We start from the raw sequence: 15,922 nt of genomic DNA on the forward strand, positions 1-15,922 counted from the left end.
TGCTTTTAGCATAATAGGCTGGTTTACTGTCTGTAATAGGCATAGTGTAATAGGCTGGTAATAGACCTACGTTGATGTAATAGGCTTGTGTGCTGCCAGTAATAGACATGCATTGGTGTAATAGGCTGGTGTGTCCGGCAGTAATAGACCTGCATTGGTGTAATAGGCTGGTGTGCTGTCTGTAATAGGCATGCATTGGTGTAATATGCTGGTTTTCTGTGTGTAATAGACATACGTTGGTGTAATAGGCTGAGTTGCTGTCTATCATAGGCATGCATTGATCACATTGTAAATGGCGTGTTGGATTCTTGTCTACATTCAGTGGATTTGTTCCCTTCAACCCAAGCATGTCTAAAAGTGGGCGCAGGCAAGATAAATTATCAAAACAAAACCACTATGAGTAAATTAGGTAAACCAGCAAACACACACACACACACACACACACACACACGACACAAACACACACACACACACACGCACACACACACACACACACACACACACACACACACACAACACAAACACACACACACACACACACACAGAGACACACACAGACACACACAAACACAGACACACACACACACACACACACAAACTGACACACACACACAGACACACAAACACACACACACACACACACACACACACACACACACACAGACACACACACAAACACACACACACACACACACACACACAAACACACAAACACACACACACACACACACACACACACACTGACACAAGGAGAGGAGGAGCTCTCTCAGACATGGCAGTGATGGCCAGACAGGGAGTAATTTCACCTGTCTCTGCTTTTATTAAAATAATAATCATGCTGGGCCTGCTGACCTGTCTTCATCTCCTCTTGTCATGTGTGTGTCTGTTTATGTGTGAGGCCGAGCTGGCCAGGCACAGAGGGTTAATTGGAGGCAGGGTCCTGGGAGGCAGACGTTGGCATATGCCCTGCTTAGAGCACACGTCTCCAGACTCTCTGCTAACTAATTACCTCATGTTTAGCTCACACTAATTAGACCCAACTCGTATGATTTAATTACAGGCAAATCACAGACAAGACAGCCGTTTGCAGCAAGAAATTAGTCTTTTGTGCATATGACCGTTCCCTTGTACTCCTGGACTATTGTATATGCATATTTATATTATCTATTTTATTTTATTTTTTATTTTATTTGTATCCAATGTATTAACTCTCATTGTACCTTCGGCACCATTGAAAATGAGGATTTAATTCCTCAATGAGTCTTCCGAGGCCTAAATAAATCAATCAATCAATCAATCAATATTAGAGGCACATTCACAAACAGTGCCCAATCTGCCAGTTGAATGACAAATATGCCTCTCATCATGCAAATAATTGTATTAAACAAAGCTTTTTTTGACATACACAAGCATGCTATTAAAGAACAGAAATAAGCATGCTGACTGAGGTATGATCTACTTAGTAGGTAGTTGGCCAGTGCAGCCTCACACACGCACACTTGCAAACACACAGACTCGTACACACGTATTTATGTAATTTATTAGCATACTTGTTGATGTTAATTATGAGAACTTCCTAGTGAGGAGATCATACCAAAGTAAGCTTGCTTGTTTATCGCAATCAGGAAGTCTAAGCCATGAGGAATACTCTACATCAAATGAGAGACAGCAATTCACTGACATTTGGAAATGCAGTGAATTAAATGTGTCAGACAGATCTTTGGCAATTGAAACCCATTAGCCCATTTAGGTTTCCCATACAAACTGATTATTATTTCATCCTTACTCAAGATTAATTTGTGGAGAGAAGGGTAGGGAATCCCCTCAGAAGCAGGAAACGTAGAGGAGTGCTAGACTCAGTGGAGCAACTTGCCTTTGAGGAAAACAGCAGAGCAGCACAACCACTCCACAGAAACTATATCTGCTTCACTGTCTTTTTATTGGCCGGTGAGGACGAAACCACTCTTTGGAAATTATATATTTAATTATATATATTAATATACTCAAACACACTCAGCAAAGGTTTTAATGTTGATTTCCCACTTGTAGGTGGGAACCAAGCTCTCAGAAAGAGTGGGGCCCTAACAAAAATCACACACAACTTATAAACTCAGAGTAGACACAACTCACTATTTTGTGGAAATTACTGTTGGCACAAGGAAGCACCTGGGTAGCAGAGTTACTCAAGGACATCTTGTTTTTCCAATACTCAAAAGTGAGAGGTCTCGACGGAGGACAAGGGAGGGCAAGGATTTGTCTTGCTGACCACCTCATCTCTTAACTGCAGAATGTGCCAGAACAGAATCAATTATGAAAACAGTACTAGATCTGGTAAGCAAAGGAGAAAAAAAAAAACTCTGCATATCAAGTGTTGCTGCATATCCTCAAAGTAAAGTTGAATTTCTTTCAGTGGGTTAAACATTTCTTTCAGTTGGTCTTTTTGGAGAGTTACTCTGCTTTTGTGTTGAGTTGTGTAGTGTCTATCCCCCACCTCAGGTAACCTGCATGGCATTCTGCCAAAGCATAGCTGCTAAATAAAGCGATGCATATTATTTAACCAAAATATCCCACATAATAATTTAGAGTGGAGGCCTCTGTTGAAGTAATCTTTTAATAGCATCTGGCTCCTGCCAGCAAGGATCTGACAGAGACAGAGGCTGGCTTTGTGGCCAATCAGCAGAGGTGATCACAGCCTTTTTTTGCAGACGTAGCAATGGTTATTCATTAAAGGTACTGCTGCTCAGGAAGCCATTTTGTGTTGCCCTGAAGAAGGTGATAACAACGGTGCCCACTCAATCTGGCTGAGTGAGGAGAAAAGGAAACCAATCTGCTGCCATTATCTTTCCTCAAAACAAACGCCCATCTGCCCATGTGCCTGTCCAAGACTTTCATCTTTTAGCACCGTGCCGCTGGGTCGTTTGGGGTTCCAGATCCTGGGAGGTTTTTAGCTAAATAACAGCGATATCAGAAAAGACTCCTCCCGAAGGGGTTTGTGGTTTTAGCAAACCCTTGTTTTTGCAAAGAGTGTGAGACTGAGTGTGTGCCAGGCCAGGATGCCTACTGAGGAGGGTAGAGAGAGATGCCCACACCCTTAGATGCCCACAGGAGCCCCACTGACCTCACACCATCTACCAGCATCCTGCTCTGCTGTTACTTGAAGTGCGTATGTAAAAGGCAGAGCTATGTGAAAGGCAGTATGTGTTGTGCTTATGGTAAACTGTTGTCCTCCAAGTACTGAGATGTGTCCTTTATTTTGTGCTGTTGTTTATATTTGTTTTGTTGTTATATTGTGAAGTTAGATAAACCTCAACACTTTTGAGGTCATTCAAAGGAGGTTTAAAGGACTTGTCTGAGGCTGCTGAAAAAGTGAGCCAGTGATTATGGCTGAGGAGCCTGTAAACTACTTGGGGTCGTGAATGAACCTAAACTGAATTAACTTGAACTAACACTGAGATATGTGAAATATTGTCGAGGTGTATCTTTAGGTGTATCTGTTGTTGTGTCTGGTAGCAGCATGTGTCCTAACCCATCATGGGTATGGAGGGGTTGGGTTTTGGGATGCCAGACACCACTGTTGAGCCTCTAACCCCTTCACTTACCTTTACACTATATTCTACATCAATCATTCCCCTAATATCTTATGTAGCTTGCTTTCATGCATGGTTATTAGGCCCATAGGCCTATGTTAAAAAATGGCACGGCAATGATTACAATTTGGTGGTTTTAACTGTGCTGGGCTTTTATCAATTCAACACAACCTATTTAATCATTTCACAATGATGATTTAACAGTTTGAATATTTTTATAACATGCATTAATGTCTGCTGGACTTGAACCAAACTAATAATAAGTTCAAATTCACCGGCGCACCTACAAATATGCCTTTTCACCATTTGCCCCACAAAGGCTTATAAGTGGCCTATAAGTGCAAACATGCAAATAACAATTACCCTCCTCCCTCTGATTATTTGCGGACTATCATCATATCACACGCTTTAACGCACAGCTTGTTTCCCTATCAAATTAGGGCCCAGTGTTTGTGAATGTGTGTTTTTGTGTGTGTGCCCCCTACATGCTTGTGTAGTTGTGTCCTTTTGCACTGGCACATTCCCCATCTTTGATCTGAGTACTCGGCTGCTGTGTCAGCCATAACCCACCTCCCAAACAGTGAGTAGGAGGAGGAGGCAGGAGCGGCTTCCCCTGCCTGTGTGATTACACCTGTATCAAAGCTGAGCTGACGGCATATCACACACAGGGAGGGAGAGGAGAAAGTGAGAGAGAGAGAGAGAGAGAGAGAGAGAGTGAGAGAAGAGAAGGAGGGAATGAGAGAGAGGGACTGAGAGAGAAGAGGGATAGAGGAAGCAAGAGTTATCCCAGCCCTGATGCAAACAGCAGCTCTTAATGCCATGCCAATCCCCCAGAGTTGAGTTAAAATGCTGAGCCTGCCATTCTCACTCCCAATCTCTCTGATTCTCACTTCAATGCTATTAAAACTCAGATTTACCTTTACCACCCCCCTCCCCCCGAAGAATATCCCTGTAAGTAGAGAAGACACAGAGAGGCAGCCATACAACCACAGAGCTGGATTTCCCCCTGTCTGCCTCTGCTCTGCCTCTGCTCTGCCTCTGCCTCTGCCTCGGTGTGGTTTAAAAACGTATCCCCGCTAGAGGCTCAGGGGGGGAGAGAGAGGAGAAAAACATGGCCACCCCTCTGCCTCAGCACACTCTCTCCAGAGACAGTCACTCTGCAGTGAAGCTGCCATCTGAATTCTGCCCACCTCCCATCCTGCTTGCATGGGCTTGCTGACTGACTCTGACTCGGATGAGCAAGCTGTCATTTGCCGGCTTTTACAGATGGAGTTCCCCAGCCCCAGATTAACAGCGGGGCTTAAAACACTATCACATTTGCAGATAAAGAAAATAACCACGGCACTCAGATTTGTCATGTCATTACCACAATCCTCCCCAATAACAGGGACAGACTGATTCATAATCAGTGTGGCGTGTTGGGCGGGATATGCAATGTTGAACTAGGGCTAAATGTGATAGAAATCATTCTGTCACAATGCAGGTCACAAATTGCCATTCTGGAAGTTTGCATTTATCCTGTTTAGATAAACCTCTTCTCAGTGCAAGGTCATTTGCTTTCAGTAGTCCAATTACCTTCAAATTAAAACGGAATGCAATAAGCCATTGGCATGGTGTGGTCCATTTGTCTTTATCTGCAGTGATATTTCTCCGAACTGTCAGACGCATGCCTTAGGGGCCGTTAACAGTGAGACACTCTTTTCACCTCCATTATGGGAGGCATGTTGCTAATAATTCAAAATGTGCACGTAAAAAAAAAAATGTCAGGAAGAAATGTGACACGTCTGTGTTGTTGTTATGGAATGTTATAGTTAGCTAGATAGTCATCTAACTGGCATATCATAGACAGATAACCCACTGTTGAAAACAACAAGACCTCAGAAGTTGAACTATTTTTAACTTTGAGCACCAGACACCTCAAATTTTTTTCTTGCACCTTGCTCAAATAAATGGAAGTAGCATCACAACAGCCTAGCTTTTCCCCTTATTGCTTCGCTCCACTGAGAAACACTTTAAATCGACCCCCTGAAGGTGAAAAAAGCATTTCACTGTGAATGGCCGCTTGCAACCTCAGCACTACTTCCGGCACTGGTTTAACATTGTCTTGTCTGTTCATGCCTGTTTCACTGGACATCTCACACACAGATTCACCTCACTGTTGGCTGTGCGTTCTGCTCTGACTCGACTTTGGACTAATCTATCTAAGCTATCTGCTGTGGCACTGACAGACTGCCTGCAGCCTTGTGAGGTCCCTAACACTCTCCCCTCGTCTGTCTTTGTCTGTCCGTCTCTTCGTCTGTCTATCTATGTGTGTCTGTGTGTGTGTCTGTCTGTTTCTGGACCCACAGAGCGAGTTCCCCTGTCCCAGACCTCTCCCGGGATCCTGGCTGGGAGACATCCCCTCTTTGCACTAGAGGAGCAGCCCCATCAGTCGCTCCGCTGGACCAGCAGCAGGGAGGAAGCAGGGAGGGAAGCCGAGACCGCACCCCAGCTTTCCCCTTCAGCTCCTGGGTCACGTCTGCCGACAGCGCCCTGTACACTTATGCGCTCCTCTCAACTCCGCTACTCGGCTTTCTAATCTCAGCTCCTCTCCTTGCCTTTCTTCTCCTCTTGCATATTTCCTCCCTCTCTTCTGTTCTAAAATTCTCTTCTCTTTTCTCTCCCCTCACTGGTCATCATCCCCGGACACGACTAAGCCTCTCAGTCACAGCTGGAAGCCGAGTCTTCTGTATTATTTCATTTTTAATTTTTCTCTTCTCTCTCCTGACTCATTGTGTGCTGCAGTCTAAGGGGCTCTACCGAACACAGCTTTTGCATTTCACCTTGTCGGGAAATCAGCCTCTTTTTTTCTTTCTTAGTCAGACTAAAGGTGAGGACCTTGTACCGGGCAGTCATGCCCCAGACAAACTTCTGAAGAGTGGGTAAAACAGGGGCCAGGACTGATCATAGATCAGCATCAGCAAACTCCTCAGCATAGTCTGGGGCTTTTGGGGAAATGTGCTAGAAAGTTCCATATGGGGCTGCCTTCAGAGTGTCCACCTCTCCACAGCTTTGGCTGAAGCCGTAATGGAGTGCCACATTCATAAACCTTCTCAAGACCATCACAAGACCTTCAGAAGCAGCAGGGAGACCTTCCGAGAGCACTGCCTGACCTTTGTTGAATAGAACTCCATTTTAAATAGTTTTATTGCCCATTATGTTGAGTATGTGTAGGAGAGTCTATTCAGCTGGCAGATCGTGTGATGGAGGAGAAGGACAGTGGACTTGTACATGAAGTGTGTGTCAGCAGGTCAGATGATTGACAATGGCCTCATGCAGACGTTGTGCCAAATCTGCTTTTGTATGTGTGTGTGTGTGTGTGTGCGTGTGTGTGTGTGTGTGTATGTGTGAGTGAGAGAGAGAGAGAGTGTGTGTGTGTGTGTGTATGTTTGTGTGTGTATGTGTGTGTGAGGGAGAGAGGGACATAGAGAGAGAGAGAGAGTGTTTGTGTGTGTGTTTATGCTTAATGATGAATAAATGATAAATCTTGATAGATTGTTTGTGATTACCTGCATGTTTCTAAGTGTGTGTGTGTGTGTGTGTGTGTGTGTGTGTGTGTGTGTGTGTGTGCGTGTGTGTGTGTGTGTGTGTGCTGCTGTTATGCATTTATTTACAACCAGTTTGTATAAACCAGGATTCTTTGATAACACTTGCTTTCTCAAGAGTGCTTGTATATAACATGTTCATAACACTGTCATATGCAATACATAAGGCTCCTCACAGGGTTAGTATAGCGACTTTAAACGGGCATGATCAGTAGAGGTATCGAACAAACAACCTCTTATTATGATGTAACTGACAGTGAGAGAGATGATTCACCTTAAGTGTGTGTGTAAATGTGTGTGGGCTCAGCATGTGTGTGAGTGTGTATGTGTGAGAGTGAGAGTGTGTGTCGGGCGTACTTTTGTGTCGGGGGTGTGTGTGTTTGTCCACGGGCTCTACTCTATTCCATCAACTCCACCAAAATGGAACGACATAATCGTATGTTGGAATAAAAACTGTTTTGTACTGTAAATGCTTTATTTCTGCGTCCCCTCCGAGTTAATGACATTTTGTAATGAAGTGTATCAATTCACTCCGAAATGGTCTGTTTTATAATGAGAATATTGTAAGGATCAATGGTGAGAAATATACATTTGTCAAATGGAAATGACTATTGATCAACTTATTTACTTTTTAATGGAAACCTTATAAATTTCTCAAGAAGTTGTTTTCAGACTTATGGATTTTCATTTACTGCAAAGTAATAGCAAAAACACAAGAACCACACGAGCTGTGGCTAGCATGCATCTGGCCAAGGCAGAGCCAGAGGCAGGTGCTGGGAGAGGGAGAAAGAAAAGAAAGAGATAGAGAGACAGATAGGGAGAGAGGGAGAAAGAGAGAGAGAAACAAAGAGAAAGAGGTAGTTCAATTTTGTATGACGTCAGTTTTGTATTTCAGTTAGAGCCTTTGGTAAACAACAGATAAACATTTTCACTGGCCAGAAACAAGATGACCAATCAGAAATCCAGCCTCCAACCTGCACATATTTATGCCCTCATCATTTTAAATGCAATTTGTAGGTTTTATAGACGTATATTTGGAGGAAAATGGAATAGAAAACACTTATGAGGCCTTATTCACCTGGGCTACTGTAGAATGATGGTAATAATAATAGTCAAATGTCGCTGGTATCATCAATCCAAAAGGTAAGACCAAGTGTCATCTTCATATCAATAATTTGATCCTTCTATGTATGACCCCGCCCTTACTTGAGTTGTAAAATGATGTTCTCATGCAACCCCTAGTGTGTGTGTGTGTGTGTGTGTGTGAGAGAGAGATACTGGGGGGCGGGGGGGATTCGCTCCTGGAATGTTTCAGGCTGTCATTTCTGTAGCCCAGATGGCCGATATGCCTGGCATAGCTTATGCGAGGTGTGTGTGTATGTGTGTGTGTGTGTTTTACCCTACAGTGATGCTGAAACAGACACTGCACTGTGTTTAACATAGCCCTCCATATAAATTATTCATCAGCTGTGGAGCAAGCGACTGCTCCTGAGTCTAGGCCAAGTCTGCATCTTCCCCGGAAGGCCCTAGAAGGCAGGGTTCTCCGCAGCCAGAAAGTCAACACCGCCCCCGCACCCGCACCCTCAGCCTGCTCAAGCCAAGCCAAATCAAATCCATCCCATCATCCGAAAACTACCGAAACACGCATCAAGCAAAGCCGCAAGATGCTGCACCCATCACTGGCCATCATCAAGTCATCACAAACACTTTGTTGCTCTTTCCTCTGCTCTTAAGCTACCGCATAATGAGGTAAGCTGTATTATAACTCCACAGATGCACAGCAAATGGTCAAGCTGTCTGAAATCATCTGGCACACTTCCTACAGAAGCATTAGGGTGACTGGGGACTGCTCAACTCTACTGTCATCAAGATACAGCTCAACTCTACTGACAACTTTACTGTCATCTATGTAAAATCCAAAAAGCATGTGAGGTAGAACCAGTACTACTGCACACACAAACACACATGCACTCAAGCACACACACACACACACACACACACATACTTCCTGGTCTGGTCTTCTGGACCACCTGGACCAAAATCTGCTTGTCATTACAGAGCTGTGGTCACAAACCTCCTGAACAGCCAACACACACACACAAACACCTCCTGGACTGCCAGTTCCTCCCCACAAAAACACACACACACACTTCCTGGACAGCCAACACACACACACACAACCACAATAACACACGCGCACACAAACACAAACACACACTTTCTGAACTGGTCCCTCCGGTTAAGAAGCTCTAGGCTAGCTGTCATTACTGAGAACTGCATCCCATCTGGCCTACTTTACACTTTTCAGGTTTCTGCATCCATCCCAGTGCTAGGCCCATCTGACTGGAGAGATCTTCACTCCAGACATTGACATTGTTTGAAACAAAGGTAAAAGCAAGCGGAATGGAATTGAAAAGAGGCTTTTTTACTTTTTCTCTGCTGAAAATGAATCGGCTCAGTTGTGGATGTTCAGCTCTGGTAAATATGTGTTAAAATGAAGCATACTTCTGCCTCCCCCACAGTCGTCAGAGATCAGAGATCTGTTTCTGACCATTTTGTGTGTGTGTGTGTCTCTCTTACCGTCCTGTGGTTTGTGTGAAAATGTCTCTGTGTGGGAGAAGAGAGAGAGAATGTATGTCTTTGACCATCCTGTTTGTGTGTCTGTAAGTGTATCTTTACCAATAAGAACATAGATCGATAGATAGACAGATGTTAGTTAGTATGGCCTTTGTATTCCTTTCGGAACATAGGCCATTGATGAATTGTTTCCACCCTCGTCTGTCCTGAGCCATCCTCTCCAGCTTTTTCCACGTCAGCACCTTCTTCTTGAATTCCTGCTCCTCATCTCACTTGGTATGACTGACATAGCCTATTTCCTGCTGTGTACATCCTGATGTTCCAGGTAGCAATGTTAGTAGGTTGCCTCAGAGATAGAAGATTCTGACGCACCCTCTCCGTATGTTTTTCGAAATGCGTCTTAATTTCCTCTTCAGCCTCTATGGTTGGAGAGTCTTCATATCCCAGGTTGCGGGGTTTCTTTTTCTTCAACAATGTTTCTGTAATCATTTTTATCCACTTCACCGGTGATTGGCCTATGAGCTTCACCAGTGCCCTATTGGTCAGCATTACCTGTTTCCACCTCTCACGACAAGGACATTAGGGTTGGACTGTGAGAGGCAAGACAGATGGATAATTTATTAATCCTGAGGGAAATGTTAGGACATCTAGTAGCTTATACAATTTCCACAACTCACAGATACACTTACACAACATGTCCTTCTGAAGGACTTCTGAAGTCAAAATAGGAGTAAATTACCAACTTCACTTCCCCTACTGTGTAAATTAGCAGCACTGGGGTAATACACAAGGTGAAACATCAGAGCAATCTTCATATATGTTCAAAATGACTTTTTTCACAGTCATTGGATGTATCCATGCAGGGCACATTTGCCGGAGCATACACTGAAAGAACATGCATCACACTATGTTGAAACTTGGACATTACTTGGAGCAAAGACTAAATGACACATTATGTTTAAAATGTATTATGGGATATACAGTTTATTTTAATGATGAAAAAAAAAGTTATCCTTGTGTCTAACGGCACTGTTTTAATCAGCCAGGTTTGTGTTATATATATATATATATATATATATATATATATATATATATATATATATATATACTGTATGTGTGTGTGTGTGTGTGTGTGTGTATGTGTGTGACTGTATATATACAGTACATATATATATGTGTGTGTGTGTGTGTGTGTGTGTGTGTGTGTGTGTGTGTGCTCATGTCTGCCTTTATCATCACCTACTATCAGTGCTTGCCTGAATGAGCTCACAGCTCAAGACAATCAACACAAACACAGTGAACGATGAGTCAATAAGGTTCCATAAACTCCACCACTCTCGTCTGCACCCTTACAGGAGAAAGATAACTGATGTAGTGTTAAAGTAATGAATTGCCAGGCACTCATTCCTCAATAAGTCAAAATGACGTTCTCACCCCCACTGACTTGGTCTGACACCACTGCCCTCATTCGATGTCCCCCTAGGGGCAAACATAGACAGTTGTAATTGCCTTCTCCTCAGGCCAGGATGGAGATAGGAGTTAACCTTGAAGAATGTAGTGGAATGTGGTAAAATGTAGTGCTGTCAAACGATTAAAATATTTAATCGCGATTCATCGCATTTTTGTCATAGTTAACTCAAAATGAATCGCGATTAATCGCAAATGTATTAATCGCAAATTTGTATCTATTGTAAATGTCCCTTCAATCATTTTTTTTTAATGCTCTTATCAACATCGAAAAGTGGATTGGCTTGCTTTATGCAATGTTTTATTTTATTGAAAAACAACATTGCCAAACAGGGCAGTACAAAAAAAAATTACAAAATGCACATTTCAGATAAACAAGGACTCAGCCTATAGTGCAGTTAAACCATGGCTTAATATTTTCTTTTTTTCTAGTTTGCTGTGAACATAGAAGTCAGGCCTCTTATTTCAAAAACAATGAACCGTAACAGTTAGGTTACCAATAAAAGGTCAGCCTACTTCTTCTGTGCTTTAAGCCAGCTGCCTGTTGACATTTTCAGACAACAGTGAAGCCGCTTTTTTTGCACAACACAACTTTTAAAGGTAAACTTTCTATTCAGAAGCTTTTTATCATCCATTTCGCCGTATCGTGCTCACCATTCACTGAAACGTAACGTTAGCCTACTACACAGTTTTGGAGAGCAAAAAGATTTTTTTTTTTTTTTACAACGCGTTAATCGTGCGATGAAAAAATGTACGGCGTTAAAATGGGCTTGCGTTAACGCCGTTAATAACGCGTAAAACTGTCATCACTAGTAAAATTGTTAATAAACATATTAGACCTTGTTTTAATTCAAGGTAATGTGATTGCACAGTGGTTGCAACAGTGTTTGTAATAGCCAATTCGGTATTTGGAACTCAAGACAGTACAGCTGTACCGTTTCAGCGGGTGATTGGATAAGTGACCTGGTGTTCCTGGTACTCTAAAGGGTGACCCTGGCTGCCGTCCTTGACATTAACTCTAAAACAGACAGAGTCTAAGACTTATTTTCTGTTAACACCACAGAATCCTGAGAAAATAACAAAGCCACCAGGGGCAAACTCTCCCGTGGGTATCCAGATTCTGCCCTTCAAAAATACAGTTCATTCAAACAGGACAAATGAATACAAAAGCCAATATCTTTTTCCATGTGGAAGATATCTTTATTCAGTTGGTGTGCAGGTACACAAAACTCTATTAAGGTATGAATGAGTGAGTGAGTGAGTGAGTGAGTGTTTGAATCAGTAAGTGATTGAGTGAGGGAATCATTGAGTGAATACGAGACTGACAAAATGACTGACTCTTCAAGAATGGGTAGCAACATGTCTATGTGGAGAATGAGGTTTTGCATATGTTAGTCTGCAGTCTTCACTAATTTATCTTCTATGTCAGTCCTGGGGCCCTTTTTGGATTGCGAAAGCGGCCTATTCTGCCTGGACAGATTGGTGGAAATCTGGCGATAAATGAAACTTTCCGCCGAGGCATGGATTTTGGATAGGGGTGTGAAGACATATTCTTCTCTAACAAGGAACATTTGCGTGCGCCAATCACAAAACATCACTGGCCAAGTCTGATTAATCTATCTAGCAAAAAATATCATGTTCCATTGCTTTCCATTAAGCTTCCGGCTTAAACTTGGTGATGCCAGTCTTGCTTTAGTTTTCACAAGGCAGTCTGGGAGGAAATGCTACGAACACACTTATGTTTATGTGTTTATCTGCATCAGTAAATAAAATGTAATCATACTAACATTTTTACATGTATAATTGTATTGATCAGACTCAATGTAACTCCTACATCCTCATCCTAGCTAGGACAACTGATGTGATGTGTTCCCTAGGTTAGCTTAGAAGCTAACAAACAAGGTCACTCAGAATATTCTTATACTAGTGAATTTGTGGTGGTAGATTTTAATAACATACTACTAATTTTGGACTAGACTGTATATTTCAACAACCTGGCTCTCTGCCTTGATCTATCTACTACAACTTGCTTGCAGTAGCCTGGCTAGCTGCTAGCGATACAAGCTAGTTATGGAGACGGCTCAGCATCACAGCAGCAGACATAAAACTTACCTTAAAATTACGACCAGGATCCCTTCTGATGTTTATTATCCATTATCGACATAGTCCCTGATCGTTGGGGAAACGGTGAAACGTTTGTCTTCGGTTTGATTTTTCCCTGTGTATAGGCTACCCCTCAGGCTCGGTGGAACGTTCGAGGTGAATAAGGCGAATTGCAGTAAAAGCTTAAGATCATTCTTTTGCATCACCACACCATACAAAGGCTAGGCTATTGGGGAAATGAGTGCAAGTAGAATACTAGGAAAACCCGGGTTTACATCCAAAATAGCGCTGACCTCTTCTGCTCCCACAAGTCACACCACAGAGTGCTAGATAGTCTGCTGAAACATTTAACATTTCATCAAAGATGGAAGCAATACATTTTTTTTCAGTTCAGAACCAGTCGAGAATGTGTTACATTAGACAGTCATTCAAGTGAATATGTATTACATGTTAAGTATGATTGGACATTTTACATTTTAGGTCTAACTAAATAGTCCAGAATGGACGTGAGAGGCTATACTGATCTTGACAAAAATAACATTAGCTTGTCATGGAATCTAAGTGAGCAAAACACTTTTATAGGTTCAAAATCACATATCCTGATTAACAATATAACAGTCAGTTTGAAGGTATGTGGTTAGGGCATTTTAAAACAGGCCTTACTGTCTCAACAAATGTAAGCACAGAAGAAGCACTACAGTTTGTTCCTTGTAAAGGCGCTCCTGGCTCCTGTCCTGAATCCGCGACAATATTACCATCTTCTCACATTGTAATCTCGTCTGACACATTCAGTTTAAAGGGATTGCTTTAACCAAATCTTTGACTAATTAACTCCGGCTTAGCTCTGCCCCTTTAATTTACTTTTTTACTGCTCCCTCTCACGCTGCCATTTCCGCCCGCTGTTTCCGCTGCCAAGATAGGGCCCCCTATGCTTCCACAGGTCTAGAGCCATGTGCCACTTGCATCGGCGCTGTCCAGTGCTTGTTGTGGTCTGTCCCATGTGTTAAACGGACACACAACATTGAGTCATGACAGTTTGACCTTTCAGTCCTCTCCAATTCGTCTCTGTGTGTTTGGCCCTGCGGCCACTGCCACCCTCATGGCACCGATATACTGATGATGTCCATGCGTGCCTCCACATCAAAGGCCTACAGAATGCCAGCTGACAGGACCACAGTGCCAACCCCTTAGGGCCACAGCGACCCTCACGCAGTAGTCAGAGCCAGTTTGGTAAACAAGACAGACACATAAATATGAACATGACCAAAAAGGCAGGTTGAGGAGTTAGGAAGTGACCATTAAAGGCAGGTTGAGGAGTAAAGCTACATTTATGCTACTCCGAGCTCTCGTACGGGAAGTTAGAAAAATTAGTAGGTGCTCGGAGAGGGCTTGAAGGGAGCGGAGAGGCGTTCCCTGAGTCCGACTCCCGTGAAATCGGAGTAACATAAATTTCGCTTAAGGAAGCCACCATTTAAGGAGGTTAAGGAGTTAGGAAGTGACCATTAAAGGTATGTGGAGAAGTTAGACTGTTATGGAGCTAAAACAGAGACATTAAGTTTGGCAGTGAAAAAAACTAAATTGCCATTCATTTTTTTTTTATAAACTGAAAAAGAACATTGAAACACAATAGAAACAGTTGTAGATCCTTTGGGCAATGCCTCTCTGAACAAGGGATGGGACAAGACATACAGGGATTGTATTGTACACTAGTGTGTGTGCTAAAAAAAATCAGTCCTTGCCCTCTAAATGGGGAAAAAACTTAGTGACTCAGACCCCAACCATTAGCCCTTCTTTCCTTGTGTATATATATATTTATGATTGTATGTATATTTATATGTAATGTGTTGATTTTATGTATTGTACATCTTCCATGTGGGCCTTGAGCCTGTAATAAAGTTTATTATTATTAAGGACTGTAAGCAGACGAATAAAGACAGTTAAAACCTTACTGCTCATAAAACTGTGAGCAGTAAAGCCAATTTGAGATGTAAGACTTTGAGTATTAAGGCCAATTTGAGACATAAGACTGTGAGCCTTAAAGACAGTTTGAGACATAAGAATGTAAGCTTTAAAGCTAAGTTGAGAGGCACGATTGTGAGCATTAAAGCCAATTTTAGACGAAAGACTTTGAGCATTAAAGCCAGTTTGAGACATAGAAGCTTGAGCCTTAAAGACGGGTTGGGAGGTAAACATGTAATCATTAAAGCCAGGTTGAGAAAACAACTCTGTGAGCATCACTGCCAATTTGAGAAGTTAGGGTGTTGACATTGAAGTCAGTTTGAGAAGTAAGCATTGTGTGAGCATTGAAGCTCATTTTTGGAGACGTTGGCCTTGCCCAACACACTGATACAGATGCAGGCCATAAAACAAGACATGTGCGGGACAGAGAAAGAACTCTGAGCTCATTCAGGAAATGGAAAATCCCCCCCACAGTCCCTAAGGGCTCATCTATCTTCTGCCCCGTCTCCAGTCACTGACCTGGACAGGCTGCATTGTCCTCTGGCCTCTCACTGGGGCCTGTGGATTGGATGGGTACAGAGCGCTGTGGGTTAGGTGGGTTTTAATCTTGCGGGCTCTGGGCGCAGGCAGGGAAAATGAACCGCT

The 15,922-nt window shown here is 42.7% G+C and overlaps 1 protein-coding gene across 1 annotated transcript in view; it reads left to right on the top strand.

Moving 5' to 3' along the window:
• Positions 1–6,001, top strand: part of lrrtm4l1 (leucine rich repeat transmembrane neuronal 4 like 1) — a gene marked incomplete at both ends in the record, with an annotated part of 25,907 nt that extends 19,906 nt beyond the window's left edge. The window contains one exon of the mRNA XM_080847461.1: positions 5,936–6,001. Coding sequence (XP_080703587.1) covers positions 5,936–6,001 — 66 coding nt within the window. The remainder of the gene's footprint in view (positions 1–5,935) is intronic.
• Between the last annotated feature and the right edge of the window lie 9,921 nt (positions 6,002–15,922).

Source organism: Sprattus sprattus (assembly GCF_963457725.1).
Source record: "Sprattus sprattus genome assembly, chromosome: 11".
Taxonomy (NCBI): domain Eukaryota; kingdom Metazoa; phylum Chordata; class Actinopteri; order Clupeiformes; family Clupeidae; genus Sprattus; species Sprattus sprattus.